The sequence below is a fragment of the Canis aureus genome, chromosome 21 (assembly GCF_053574225.1).
Source record: "Canis aureus isolate CA01 chromosome 21, VMU_Caureus_v.1.0, whole genome shotgun sequence".
Classification (NCBI taxonomy): Eukaryota; Metazoa; Chordata; class Mammalia; order Carnivora; family Canidae; genus Canis; species Canis aureus.
In genome coordinates this window covers 13,688,336-13,701,023 of record NC_135631.1, presented here as the reverse complement: position 1 = coordinate 13,701,023, position 12,688 = coordinate 13,688,336, and the positions used below count along the sequence as shown (strand labels likewise).

At 50.1% G+C, this 12,688-nt stretch overlaps 1 protein-coding gene and 1 pseudogene across 50 annotated transcripts in view; both read right to left on the bottom strand.

The window, feature by feature from the left end:
• Positions 1-418: 418 nt before the first annotated feature.
• LOC144293526 (small nucleolar RNA U3) lies at positions 419-491 on the bottom strand (annotated as a pseudogene).
• A 640-nt stretch (positions 492-1,131) lies between these two features.
• MADD (MAP kinase activating death domain) overlaps positions 1,132-12,688 on the bottom strand; it is a 41,368-nt gene continuing 29,811 nt past the window's right edge. For 26 of the 50 annotated variants that reach the window (XM_077863114.1, XM_077863115.1, XM_077863117.1 and 23 more), the window contains 6 exons: positions 7,207-7,371; positions 6,882-6,954; positions 6,636-6,742; positions 4,437-4,506; positions 2,466-2,512; positions 1,132-2,133 (listed from right to left, as the gene is read on the bottom strand). In XM_077863114.1, the coding sequence (XP_077719240.1) occupies positions 2,029-2,133; positions 2,466-2,512; positions 4,437-4,506; positions 6,636-6,742; positions 6,882-6,954; positions 7,207-7,371 (567 nt within the window). In that variant the 3' untranslated portion in view covers positions 1,132-2,028. The remainder of the gene's footprint in view (positions 2,134-2,465; positions 2,513-4,436; positions 4,507-6,635; positions 6,743-6,881; positions 6,955-7,206; positions 7,372-12,688) is intronic. The other 24 variants (XM_077863128.1, XM_077863130.1, XM_077863131.1 and 21 more) reach the window with 1 other exon arrangement.

The following is a 12,688-nucleotide window of genomic DNA, read 5'->3' as shown; positions in this document are numbered from 1 at the left end:
GGGCGGTGCTGAACTTCCATGTGGTTCTGTGCCTAGAAAGCCTGGAATGAAGCTATACCAGGCTGCTTCGAGGTTCTGGTGTGCAGCAGGCCTACAGCTCTTCACACCTGTTTCCCAGTAGAAGGCGGTCCTGTCCGGCACAAGATATTGGGATCCGGGCCCTCTTCTGCTCTTCCTTCCCCACATAGGAACCTAAATTCAATCATCAGTTTATTTTTGGGAAGAAGCCAATGGGTCTCAGAGGTGCCCTAGAAGAATGTGGATGGTCTTGGGGTGCCTGGGTGGCTCAGTTAAGCATCTGACTCTTGATTTTGGCTCAGGTCATGATCCCAGGGACATGAGATCGAGGCCTGCATGGGGCTCCGAGCTGGGCATGGAGCCTGCTTAAGATTCTCTCTGCTGGCCCCTCCCTGTGCACTCTCTTTCTCTATATGTTCAGAGAAACTTCTCTAGTAACAAACTATAGAAATGATCCCTGAAAGTATAGTCTTTCTCTCAAAAAAAAAAAAAAAAAAAAAAAAGTGGATGGTCTTTCTTGCCTTGGGAGTGCCAGAGGTTTTTCTATGAAAAAGAAAAAAAAAAAAAATTCCAGAAAGGCTGCCTTCTGTCAGGGTGCCTTCTGTCCTAGGGTGCCTTCTGTCAGAGTTCCACACAACCCAAGGCACTCCTGGCCAAGAGCTCAGAGCACGGGGCCCCAGGCCCAGTATGACACCCTGACCAAGCTGCTCCACCTCTCTGGACCACACCTGTGAGGGGCAAGGGGAGCCTTGGTTTTTCCTTCACTGCTACTTGACTCCCTGCTCAGGTGTCTTGATTTGGCTGCTTCCTCTGATGGCCAATTCCTAGCACAGCAGCTCCCTGCAGGGTTGGGGGGCAGAGGGCAGGAAGCCCCTCCCATAACCTCTCCCTGGGAGCCCAGGAGGCTAGGTGAGGAGCCCCAGGAGGCCAGGTGAGGAGCCCCGCTGAGTCAGCAGCAGGGTGGGAGGCTGGGGCTTCCGCATGCCAAGACTTGGATGGGCATGATCTCATCTCCTTCTGGAACTGGGGTGCTTCTGTCGAGTCCAGGGGCAGCCTTCCTCAGGCCTGGGCCAGGAGGAGGTATCATGAAATACAAGGCAATCAGGAGCCAAGGAGAGTTAAGGACATTTATTTCACATTCACACATCTGTACATTTTCTATAAATAACGTAGAGCTGAACTATGTACAATTATCTCTTGCCCACTCCCAGGCTGTCCCTCCCTCTGGCACCCAGTGCCAGGAGACTCTGCCTGCAGACCCTGCTGTGTATACTGAGCTCAGCCCTTCCCCACCCCACCCTGCTCCCTGGGCAAGGTAGCCAGTGGTCTCTGGGGCACTCCCAGCCTGACCACTTTGCTCTCTGATGCCAAAAGCAAGGCAGACCTTAGGGAGATTGCTGCTCAGTGAAAAGGAGCCCCTGGGTGCTGCTCCACCACAGTGGTGGAGGCCCAGCGGCAGCAGCTGCCAGCTTGGGAAATGTGTATGGAAGGAGGGAGGCCGCCACTCACTCTGCTGCCCCGTGACTTTCCTTGCCTTTCCCTGTCCACCTCTCGCCCCAGAGGCAGGCCTCAAGCTTCCCCCACTCCGCACCAAGGGGGACTTCGCCCAGCACCCAGTCACGCCGGGTCACAGAGGATGGAGAGCCAGAGTCCTGCATGGGAGGGTCGTAACACCAAGGACGAGGAACCACAACACGAATGTCTCAGGGACACGCAAGGGTGGGCTCGTACTGTACTCAGAGTTCTTAGAAGCCACTGGCCCAAAGGACAGACAGACATCACTCCTGAGCCCTGAGGGGACAGTAGGCTGGTCTCCTGGGAGTGGAGAGGGAGCAGGTGGAGGAAACCAGCCGAGCTCGGTAACAGACACTAAGACACGCTCAGACACACAACTGTGAACCAACTAAGCCACGGCTAGGGCCTTGCAGAGAACACACACGCAGCATCATGCCCTTGCGAACAGAAGACGCAAGGGCAACCCCTGGACTGGGGGGCTCTTAACCCCTCCCATCAGCTCGAGACGGGCCGGGGTGGGGTCCTGAGATCTTCCTCACTGCTACGAACTGCAGCCACATACGAGAAGAGACACAACACAGAGTAGCAGATCTCATGGGCCTAGAGGGGAGAGAAAAACCAGACAGATCAAATTCCTGACATGCTGACATTTCCATGTGTGGAGATCTGCCAAGCAGGAAACTCTGCCCTCACGCCGGGCTCAGGCTTCACAGCTGGCCGCAGGGAGAGGGAATCTGCATGTGTGTCTCTCTCCCGGGGCTGAAGATTTGTTTCGGCTTCAGTTGAACCTGTGGCATCTAGACCAAACTCAGCTCTCCAAGCCTTCCTCGTCCCCCTTACCCCATGCTCTCAGAGGGCCCGCCCCACGCCTGCGTGAAGGTCCCCAGGGAGCCCTGCGCAGACTGGCCTGCCGGGCGGGGTGCCATACTCACCATTGGTGTCTTGTACTTGTGGCTCACCACTTCTTTAATTTCAGGAACTAAAACCGGACGGGCAAGAGACAAAACAGAAAGTTCAAAACTAAGAGCGATAGTGCCACACTCCCCCAGGCGGCAGCGCCCGGCACCAGGGTCCCCGTCCCCACTGTGGCCTGTCCCAGTGGCTGCAGCAGCTTACGCTATGACAGCTTCTGCCCCGCCGCTGGGGGACGAGAGGACACTGCCCCAGACTCCTCAGCCAGACCTGTGAGGTCTGTTGTGGCTCCCTGCTCCACGGCTGCGACTCTACCCGCTTCTTCGAGAGCCTCAGCACGGGAGTGGGCTGGCCTTTCACCAGCCCGTTCACTGCTACTGGCCAGGGCCCCGAGGAGCTGCGGTGGGGCCTTCCCCCCTTTTGGCTGGGTGAAGACAGTTGTCTCTAGCCTGTGCCTCACCTTGCTGGGATGCCCCAGAACTCATTCCTGTTACCGGCCCGAAACTGTTCATGTTAAGCATGGTTCCCTGTACTCCCAGCCCCTATGCAGAGGGTCCTTAGGCTGGATGAAGAAGTGGCATGGTACTAAACCCACCAGACTTGTAAGCTTCCTTCCCTGAGTGGCAGGAGAGGCCCAGGCCTGCCTGTGTGAGGGAGAGCGTCAGAGGGCTCTGGAGCAGACACATCGAGCAGAAGACAGGCGAGTACGGCACCCGGGGAGGGAGGTGACAGGGAGCATCAGGCAAAATACACACATGTCCACAGCCCGGAATGCAAGGCTAAGTAAGAGGCACCCCTGCCCCAGCCATGCAGGGGTTCTGCTTGGCCAGAGGAAGGAGGAAGGCCCCCCGGGGCTCAGCCATCCTGATGGCCCCTGGAGATGGGAGCAGAGGGGCGTGGCGTCCCCCTGGGGGCCAGAAAAGGTAGGATGAGAGTTGGCCACATCTTCTTCTGACCCTGGGAGGTAGAATGCAGGGGGACCCAGGGTGGAAAGGGAAAAAACTCATCATAGGTAGAGCAAGAAGCCCAGGTCCTTCTCCTGAATTGAAAGATTCCCCCCAAATATCTCTCTGGCAGAAGAGAGAAGGGAGCACGGGGTGGGGGGTGGGGTTCGGGTGGAGAAAACTCAGAACCAGTGAGCCAGCACGAGGGTGGGGGAGTGGGGGAGGCTGGGAGGAAGAGGGTGGGGAGAAGAGGGATGAGACAAACTGGCAATGTGAGCAGCTGGTCTGGTTGAAGGGAGCCCGTCCCACCCCCTGCAGGGCCCAGGCGGGGGCCTGGGGGGAGGCAGCACGAGAGCCGAGGTCACTTTACCTGCTGGAGAACGAAGGTTTTCATAGCAGCGATGAGGGGCACAAAAGAATGAAGCACAAACACAGCAGGAACTCAAAGCCCCAGGGTGAGAACCCGCTACACCACTGGTCAGCGTCAGCGCTGGGCTGCAGGGAGGCTGGCTCCCAGCCTCGGCGACAACTGCCCTGCCTGCCTGTGAGGCCCACTGGGCTTCCCTGCCCTCTAGAATGAGGCTGCCTGGTCCACCATGCACCGCTCCTGTGGCACAGAGGCTCACAGACACTGGGGTGGCGCCAGGGCGGCTGGATGGAGCACTGGGCCACTAGGAAGAGCTCAGCAGGCAACATGAACACAGCAGAGCTTGGAAACTGCCCATCGGCTCTGCCCCAGAACTTTCTGAGCACCAGCTGGCCAAGGGAAGGTGACGCCAGCTCACGGAGCCTCCGTGGGAGCGTCTCTGAAGTCTAACCCCGTCTAAGGCCACTTGCTCCTCTGGGACCCATTCCCTAGCAGCCACTGTCTCGCTCTTCTTTCCTCCTCCTTCCCCTTGCTCATCGCAGGTTCCCTTCTCTTCCCTAACACTCCTAAGCCTCCTGACCTCTCTGCAGAGGTGGCTCTTCTAAGTCCCTCCTCTGGAGCGCCGAGGTTTGAGTTACTGCCATGTGAGTCCAGACCTAAGAGCAAAATAGTGTAATTACCAAATTCCTCCAGGACAAAGACGCCTCGGACTGTATTGCACTTTTTAATGTGATTCAGCTCTATGAAAACCTGCAAGAGAGGGAGGGAGGGTGGGGTCAGGCCCGGAGGCTCTCCCCCAGCCCCACAACGCCCCGCTCTCCCAGCTACAGCCCCACCCCCACACAGAAGACCTAGTTCTCCAAGGGAGGACCGAAGGAATCCACACACACACAACTCAGAAGCGCTAAGAAGCGAAGACAGCAGAAAGGGCATGTACCTTCCGCTCCTGGCCGGAGGAGAAAGCATGGGAGAGAAATGAAGGCGTTAGTTTTAATGGTCAAACCCAACCCGAAGGCCCCTCTGCTGTCCTGGGCTGCCCGCCCATACCCTCTGCCCAGGGCAGCGCTTGGAGGACACGGTGCCCCAGGGGTCTCCCCACTCAGCCCATCAGCTCTCTACCCTTCCATGCATCCTCCTCCGGCGCAGAGGGCTGGCACGGGCGCAAAGCTCCCCTCGGATTGTCCTTGGGGTGGGAGGTGTTCATATCTTCCTCGAACAAAATCCAGGCTCTCCCAAGAAGTACACGGTGATAGAATAACAGCCACTGCTTAGGAGCACCTACTAGGAGTTCTACAAATCCTATTGGCATCCTTACATCCATGTGGCCCAGTGTGTAAGTAGTCTTGTTTTATAGAGGAGGACATCGGATCAGAAAGCTTATCTGCCCGTGAATAACAAAGCTGGGCTCTGAATCCAAGCACATCGTGACTCCAAGGATCTATCTGTTACCCCACCCTGTAGTAGTCTACCAGAGGGTCCAACGTTTCCTCAACTCCAACGGACTGTTCGTGGTGGAAGATGGACCCCAAGGCCGTTCTCTTGTTATCAGTAGGGGCCTGACTCCCCCCCTCTCTGCGGGATCTCTCTTCTAGGGCAAAGTCTTAAACTACAGACCAGCTTGTACATATCTGTGGAATGGTTAGACATTAGGTCGGTCCAGAGCAGGAGACCCCATAGGGGGCTGGGTGTTGTTTAACAAGATTTCCTCTTCAGAAGGTGAGGCATCGGGGGAAGCCACGGCACTAAAATGCGGTCAGAAGCCTGGTCCCCAAGAAGTGTTGGCACCTTTGTGTTCCAGAAAAGTACTCCAGTAAACCTCTCCTTGGGCTGACCCTAAGGTCTCAAGTACACTATTTAGTATGTCAAAGTCACAGATAGTAAATATATTGCTGGATATATACCATCACACCAAAGCTGCCCAGTGAGATTCCTAGAAGAAGAAACTAACATGGCAAGGGGAGGAAGAAAGCCACAGAGCCCAGGTGTTCACCTCCCCTGAGTATCTGCTGCCTGGCCAGGGGCTGTGGTGCTTTGCACATTCGGACCTGGCTCAGAGCCTCAGGGGGAGGAACCAGTACATCAGGAAAGGGGGAGGGAAGGCACTTGTGTGAAGAGTCAGAACTGGGAACGGACCTGGGATGATGCGCTGGCCTCAGAAAGGAATTAGCTTAAGGAATGTCCACTGAGAGAAAAAGTAACACTGTGTTAAAAGACCAAGAGAAAACAAAAAAGTCAGCTCCTATGGTGGAATCACAATGAGAGAAAGATGTATTCTGAAGTGCTCCCCAGTCAAAAGAAGGGGAATGGGCCTGTGAAGCAGGGGACAGAGTGGGGACACTCAGAAGGACGAGAAGAGCAGAAAGAAGAATCAGCAGGAGAAATAGGCAAATAAACATACATACTCCAGGTAGGACAGACACGAGCCACACACACACACACACACACACACACACGTGCATGTGCACACGCGCTTCACGCACGCCAGAAACACGCGAGGAGATCAGCTGGTCTAGACTCTCGAAGCGAAACCACCAAGCAAAAGCACACCCTGGGAATAAGGGAAGGCAGACACTGTGCGAAGAAGGGCCAAGTGAGACGCTCCCACTCACACTGTGCTGAGTCTAATGGACGGAGGCAGCCTAGCCACCACGGCTCCCTCTCTTAGCCTGCTGCCCGCAGAGGCTCCCCACCGCACCTTCACGGTGGCGCCAGGGTCACTGTGCCCTCCCTCTGATTCCTCTCTCTGGTGCAGCTGCTCCGATCCTCCCACTAGCCCCACAGGCCCTCAGGCTCACTGGGAAAGCATGGGACCCGGACACTGAGCCTTGCTGCAGATGGAACGACAGGGCCAGGAAGCCGGTGCTGCCACTTGCACCTACCTGGTTGTGCATGAACTTGAGATTGATCCCTTCTAGGGTGACCTGCAGCAAGCCACCCTCACCAGTCTTCATGTCCTGCACAGGGAACTCGCCACCCAGTTCAGGGCCTGTGGTGGGGAAGGAGGTGATCAGCTCACTGGGGAGGTGGGCCACCCATGCCCGACTCCCTTGTCAGGCCTCTGACGCTCAGAAGGACGGACAGAAATAAACAGAAAGCACTCGCTTGGGGAATCGTTCTCTGCTCACCAGGTTTGATGCTTTGCTGCCGGGCAGCAGCCCGCTCCATGCTGTCCTTCACACAGTAGTACAGCTCCCGACACTGCGGCACACAGGGGAGAGAGCTGTCCCGTCATCCCAGCCTTCCAGGGTCCCCCTGCTCTGCTCTCTAATGGCTGCCAAGGGCCTGGGCCGATGCCCGGGTGCCAGAGACAACTTTATTTACGTATCCCACACCACAGCCAGAGGCAAAGTGGGGCTCAACATGTGGACTGTGGGATTTTAACTTCCTTGCAGGGAACTCAATACTTTGCCCTCAGCACCCACCCTCCACCCAAACAGAGCTCATGGGTACCTTCTTAGTATAGAATTTGTTGAGCTGAGTCTCAGAGCCATTTCTACGCCACAAGCACAACACCTTGGTCTTGGGACAGTAGGTCATGTTGATGAGCTTCTCATACCACCAGCGCTCATACACCGTTCCGATGTTACTACGTAACACCACACAGTCATCACACACCTGGAGAAGTGCACAGAGTGCGTCAGTGGTTCTTGTCTCTTAGAGTCTCCATCATCCCAGGCCACACCACCCTGTTTCCCATGGGGAAAGGATGGGACCGCTGGCCCTGGGGGCACCGCTATGGTCAGGTTCTCTGATTTATGCTCATAGTCTTCCTTTGCTGGAGACATAAACACCAAACTGCTGGACATACTGTCCACTAAAAGGTTTACTGAAAAAAAAAGAAGGAATCACTGAGAGGAGCCTGTGAGCAAGGAAGAAAGCTCAATCAGTGTTTCAATTTTCACCTCACCCCATGTCTGTCACCTCATACATGCTCTAGACTTGAGAGGGTGTCTCATGCCGCCATGGGCCAATCTTAGGAACCATCTCTGTGGATGAGCGCAAAGCAGGGGGGATTATGGCAGGAGAAAAAAATGGAACCATTTTCTAATACTGGCTCAGCCTCAGTTCTGCATAAGTGTTTTAAGTAATTAATCACATAAATGACACATAGGCAATGCTTATTGCAAAAAATATTCTATGACACAAGATGATATAAATTAAAAGGCAAACTCCTCCTTCACATTCTTTTTTAAATACCACAGTCCTTTTAAATTAATTAATTAATTAACTTATTTTCAGAGGGAGAGAGTGCAAGTGAGTGTGAGCGGGGACAGGGAGGGGGAGAGGGAGAATCTTAAGCAGATTCCACATCCAGCGTGGAGCCCAATGCAGGCTGGATTCACAACCCTGAGAGTTCATGACCTGAGCCAAAATCAAGAGTCAGACGCTCAACTGACTGAGCCACCCAGGTGCCCTCTTCACATTCTCTTCTTGTTCAACATTCTCCCTCTAAGATCAGACTATGTTAGGTTTCTGGCTGTCCCATTACTTAGCTGTGTCACCCTGAACAAGTTGATCTGCATCTACATTTCCTCACGTGAAGATTAAATAAGTCAATGTGCACAGACTTCTCAGAACAAAGCCAGGCACATAGGAAGTGCCCTAGAGCTAGAATACTGTGACAGCTCTATAATTACAATATAAAAAACATAGCAATGATTATTATGACCCCATTGATGGTTCTCAAATTTTTCTCCATACGAGACCCATCTTCTTGAGTTCCTGAACCTCTCTCTATCTGGATGGCTCACAGGGAGCACCTTGGATCTTATCATGTCCAAATCTGAAGTCAGCATTTCCTTTTGCGCAGATCCTCCTTCTGCATCCCCTAGTTGAGTAAATGGTGTCACCATTCACCCAGCTGCCCAAGCCAGAAGTGAAGGAGTAATGTGAGACTCCTTTTCCCTCTCACTACACCACCAAGTCCCACCCTCTCACTACTCCCACCAAGTCCCACTCCAGCTGTTAATTCCGATTTCTTTCAAGTCTAAACTCAAAGGTCACTTCTGAGGGGTCGTCCACAACTCCTAGACCCTCTGCTATGTATTCCCATACCACCTGCCTCTGAGCATCTTCTCTCATAAAGCTCATCATACTTTATGACACTTTGTTTCAATAGATGACTTCTCCAATGGCTTGTCAACCCTGTAAGGGCAACAGAAACCATGTCTCCCTTATTCACTGCTATAGCTGCATACCCAGAGCACCTGGGATTTGTATGTGCTCCATAAATATTAAATGAAAGAAAAAGGATCACACAAGACTACCAGGTTTAATCTGCTACCTGAGTTACTAAGGTCCTAAAAGCCTCATGAAGAACAAGGTCATAAAGCATCTGAGTAAAAATTAGAATTCTAGCCTTAGTCTGACTCTATAGTTTTCTCCAGGTGAAAAATGAAGACTACTGCCCCTACTTTCCACAATGCTTTAAGAACACCAGGTAAAGGAGAGGGGCAGGACAGGTATTTAGACATGACTTCTAGGCTGGGAGAGGACAGTAATAATGCACCATACTCGCCTATGCTGCTGGTGGAGATATAAACTGGTATAGTCTTTGGGGTGGCATTTGGCAGAATCTAAAAATTTTAAATCTAGGGAAACCTGGGTGGCTCAGTGGTTGAGTGTCTGCCTTCTCCCTCTGTCTATCTCTCTGACTCTCCCTCTCTGCGTCTCTCATGAATAAATAAATAAGTAAAATCTTAAAAAAAAATTAAAAAATTTAAAAAGACATTATCAAGATACACAGTCAAGTATATTCAAAGAATAATTATTTTTTTTAAAAGTGGGAGGGACTAGTTGAATGACTTATGGTATACATCCATATAACATCTAATAGCTAACAAAACAAAACAAAACAAAATTAAGCATCCACTTAAAAAAACAGAGACAGGATACCTGGGTGGCTCAGTGGTTAAGCATTTGCCTTCAGCTCAAGGTGCGATCCTGGAGACCCGGGATCGAGTCCCACATTGGGCTCCCTGCCTGGAGCCTGCTTCTCCCTCTGCCTATGTCTCTGCCTCTCTCTGTGTGTCTCTCATGAATAAATAAAAATCTTTAAAAAAACAAAAACAAACAGATATGGGGCACCTGGCTGGCTCAGCTGGTGAAACATGCCACTCTTGATCTCAGGGTTGAGTTTGAGCCCTACATTGGGTATAAAGCTTACTTAACAAAACAAAACAAAACAAAAAAAAAAAGACTTAGATAATATGTAGACATGGAAAGATGTCAGTCATAAATTAAGTGGAAAAAATAAAACTATATAACAATATTCGTAGTTTGATACCAATATTGGTATCAATTGCTAAACATCAAAACGAAATTACATACAGGTAAACTGTATTTATACAACACACAATTTTAAAAATCACACCAAACTCTATAATGCTGGTTATCTCTGAAACACAGTATGGAAGGAAATGAAGGGAAACTTTTACTTTTTATTTCATTTACTTCTCTATGGTTTGAAACTTTCGCAACATATACTGTTCTACTTCTGTAATTTATCATTTTTTTTGAGAGAGAGAGAGCGAGAGCGAGAGCATGCTCATGTGTGAACAAGCAGGGAGGGCAGAGGGAGAGGGAGTAGTATCTTAAGCAGGCTCCATACCCAGTGTGCAGACCCTGACATGTGGCTTGATCTTCTGACCCTGAGATCATGACCTAAGCCGAAATCAAGAGTCAGATACTTAACTGACTGAGCCACCAGGTGCCCCAGTCTATTTCTGTAACTGAAAAAAAAAAGTAATAAAGAGGATTTTTTAAAGTCTTTGCAATTGCTCTCCCAGTGATCCTGCAGCCAGCAAGCTATGCAGAGATGAGAAAGTCAGGCTAAGTGTAGTGGGTGGCTAATGGAGTAAAAAAGGTAAAGTCTTATTTAGAGCTTTAAGGGAGAGGCGTCTATAAGATGATAGATCCACCCATACTCCAGGGACTTCCTATGAGGCTCCCCTGCATGGTGGCTAGAGTCAGTCTTATACTTTAAGGAGTCTTCTGGATTGATTGATTGATTGATTGATTGATTTATTTATTTATTTATTTATTTATTTATTTATTTAGATTTTATTTATTTATTCATAGAGACACAGCTAGAGAGAGAGAGGCAGAGACACAGGCAGAGGGAGAAGCAGGCACCACGCATGGAGCCCGATGCGGGACTCAATCCCGGGTCTCCAGGATCACGTCCTGGGCCACAGGCGGCGCTAAACCGCTGCGTCACCGGGGCTGCCCCGGATTTATTTTTTAAAGGGAAAAGAAAAGGGTGAGAATCACCTGTCACCTCTTTGTGGTACAGATGTCCTAAATTGACCCTCAGCTCGAGGAAACACCTGGCCAAATTCTAAAACTTCAGTGACATGAAAATGACTCTTTTCTCAGCTATACCAACGCACATGTTTCTGCTTTAGGCCAGAACCCCCACCCAATGTTTGATAAACCACTCATTCAAAAAGCTATGGATGTGAAAATCAAACTCAACTAAATCAAAAGGAAACAGAATACTTGTAAAATTATTTAATTTCACTACTTAATATAGGAGTTGTACTTGGTTCCTACAATTATGTAGAAGACATTCATCTTAGAATTAAAAATACAGAAATAAAGAAACAATAGTCAATTTCCTTTGCAATCCTGGGATAAGGAAGGATTTTTCTACCTATGACTCAAAATCCAGAAGCTATTTTAAAAAAAAGACTTAGGGGGATCCCTGGGTGGCGCAGCGGTTTGGCGCCTGCCTTTGGCCCAGAGCGCGATCCTGGAGACCCGGGATCGAGTCCCACGTCGGGCTCCCGGTGCATGGAGCCTGCTTCTCCCTCTGCCTATGTCTCTGCCTCTCTCTCTCTCTCAATCTCTCTGTGACTATCATAAATAAATAAAAATTAAAAAAAAAAGACTTAGTTAATTCAACTATATAAAAGTAAAAAAACAAATTCTGGCAAGGGTTGGAGGGAAGGTATAAATAAATAAATAGATAGATAGATAGATAGATAAATAAATTCTGCCCACAAGCAAACTCAAAGGACTGATGAGGAGCTTCACAGGGAACAGATCAGGCTGCCCACATCTAAACCCACTGATTACCAAGAGAGAGATGACCATATGGCGCAACAGGAAATATACAGCACCACCCATGAAGTATTCTTGCCAAAACACTGAATCTGAAACTCACCAAACCCCTATATTGAACTACTAGTTAATAAAAAATACAAGTGATGGAGAAATGTTTAATACCAAACAGATGCAATCTGCAAAAAACTGAGAATGTGAGATACTCTGTAGGGCAAATTTCTTCAACAAAATAAATGGCAAAGTGGGAAGGGAACTATTATATGTTAAGAGATACTTTATAATTATATCAGCCAAAGTTATCAATACATTCTTTTCTTTGGTCTGGTGATCACACTCTGAGAGCTCTTACAGAGCCTGCGCATGTGTGAAGGGAAGCAGGTGCAGCATCATGCATAGCAGCACCATTAGCAACAGCACAAAAGTGGAAGAAAACCAAGGGCACATATCTACACTGACTGGTTAAGTCAACTATAGCACAGTCATACCATGGAATACCATACAGATGGAAAAAAGAATAAGAGCCATGGAAAATACAGTGAATAATGTCGTAATGACTTATGGTGACAGACGGTGACCACGCTTATCATGTAAGCACTGCATAATGTACAGAATTGTTGAACCACTACGCTATATGCTTGAAACTAATATAAAATTGTATGTCAGGGATCCCTGGGTGGTGCAGCGGTTTGGTGCCTGCCTTTGGCCCAGGGCGCGATCCTGGAGACCCGGGATCGAATCCCATGTCAGGCTCCCGGTGCATGGAGCCTGCTTTTCCCTCTGCTTGTGTCTCTGCCTCTCTCTCTCTGTGTGTGTGTGACTATCATAAATAAATAAAAATAAAAAAAAATTGTATGTCAATTCTTCT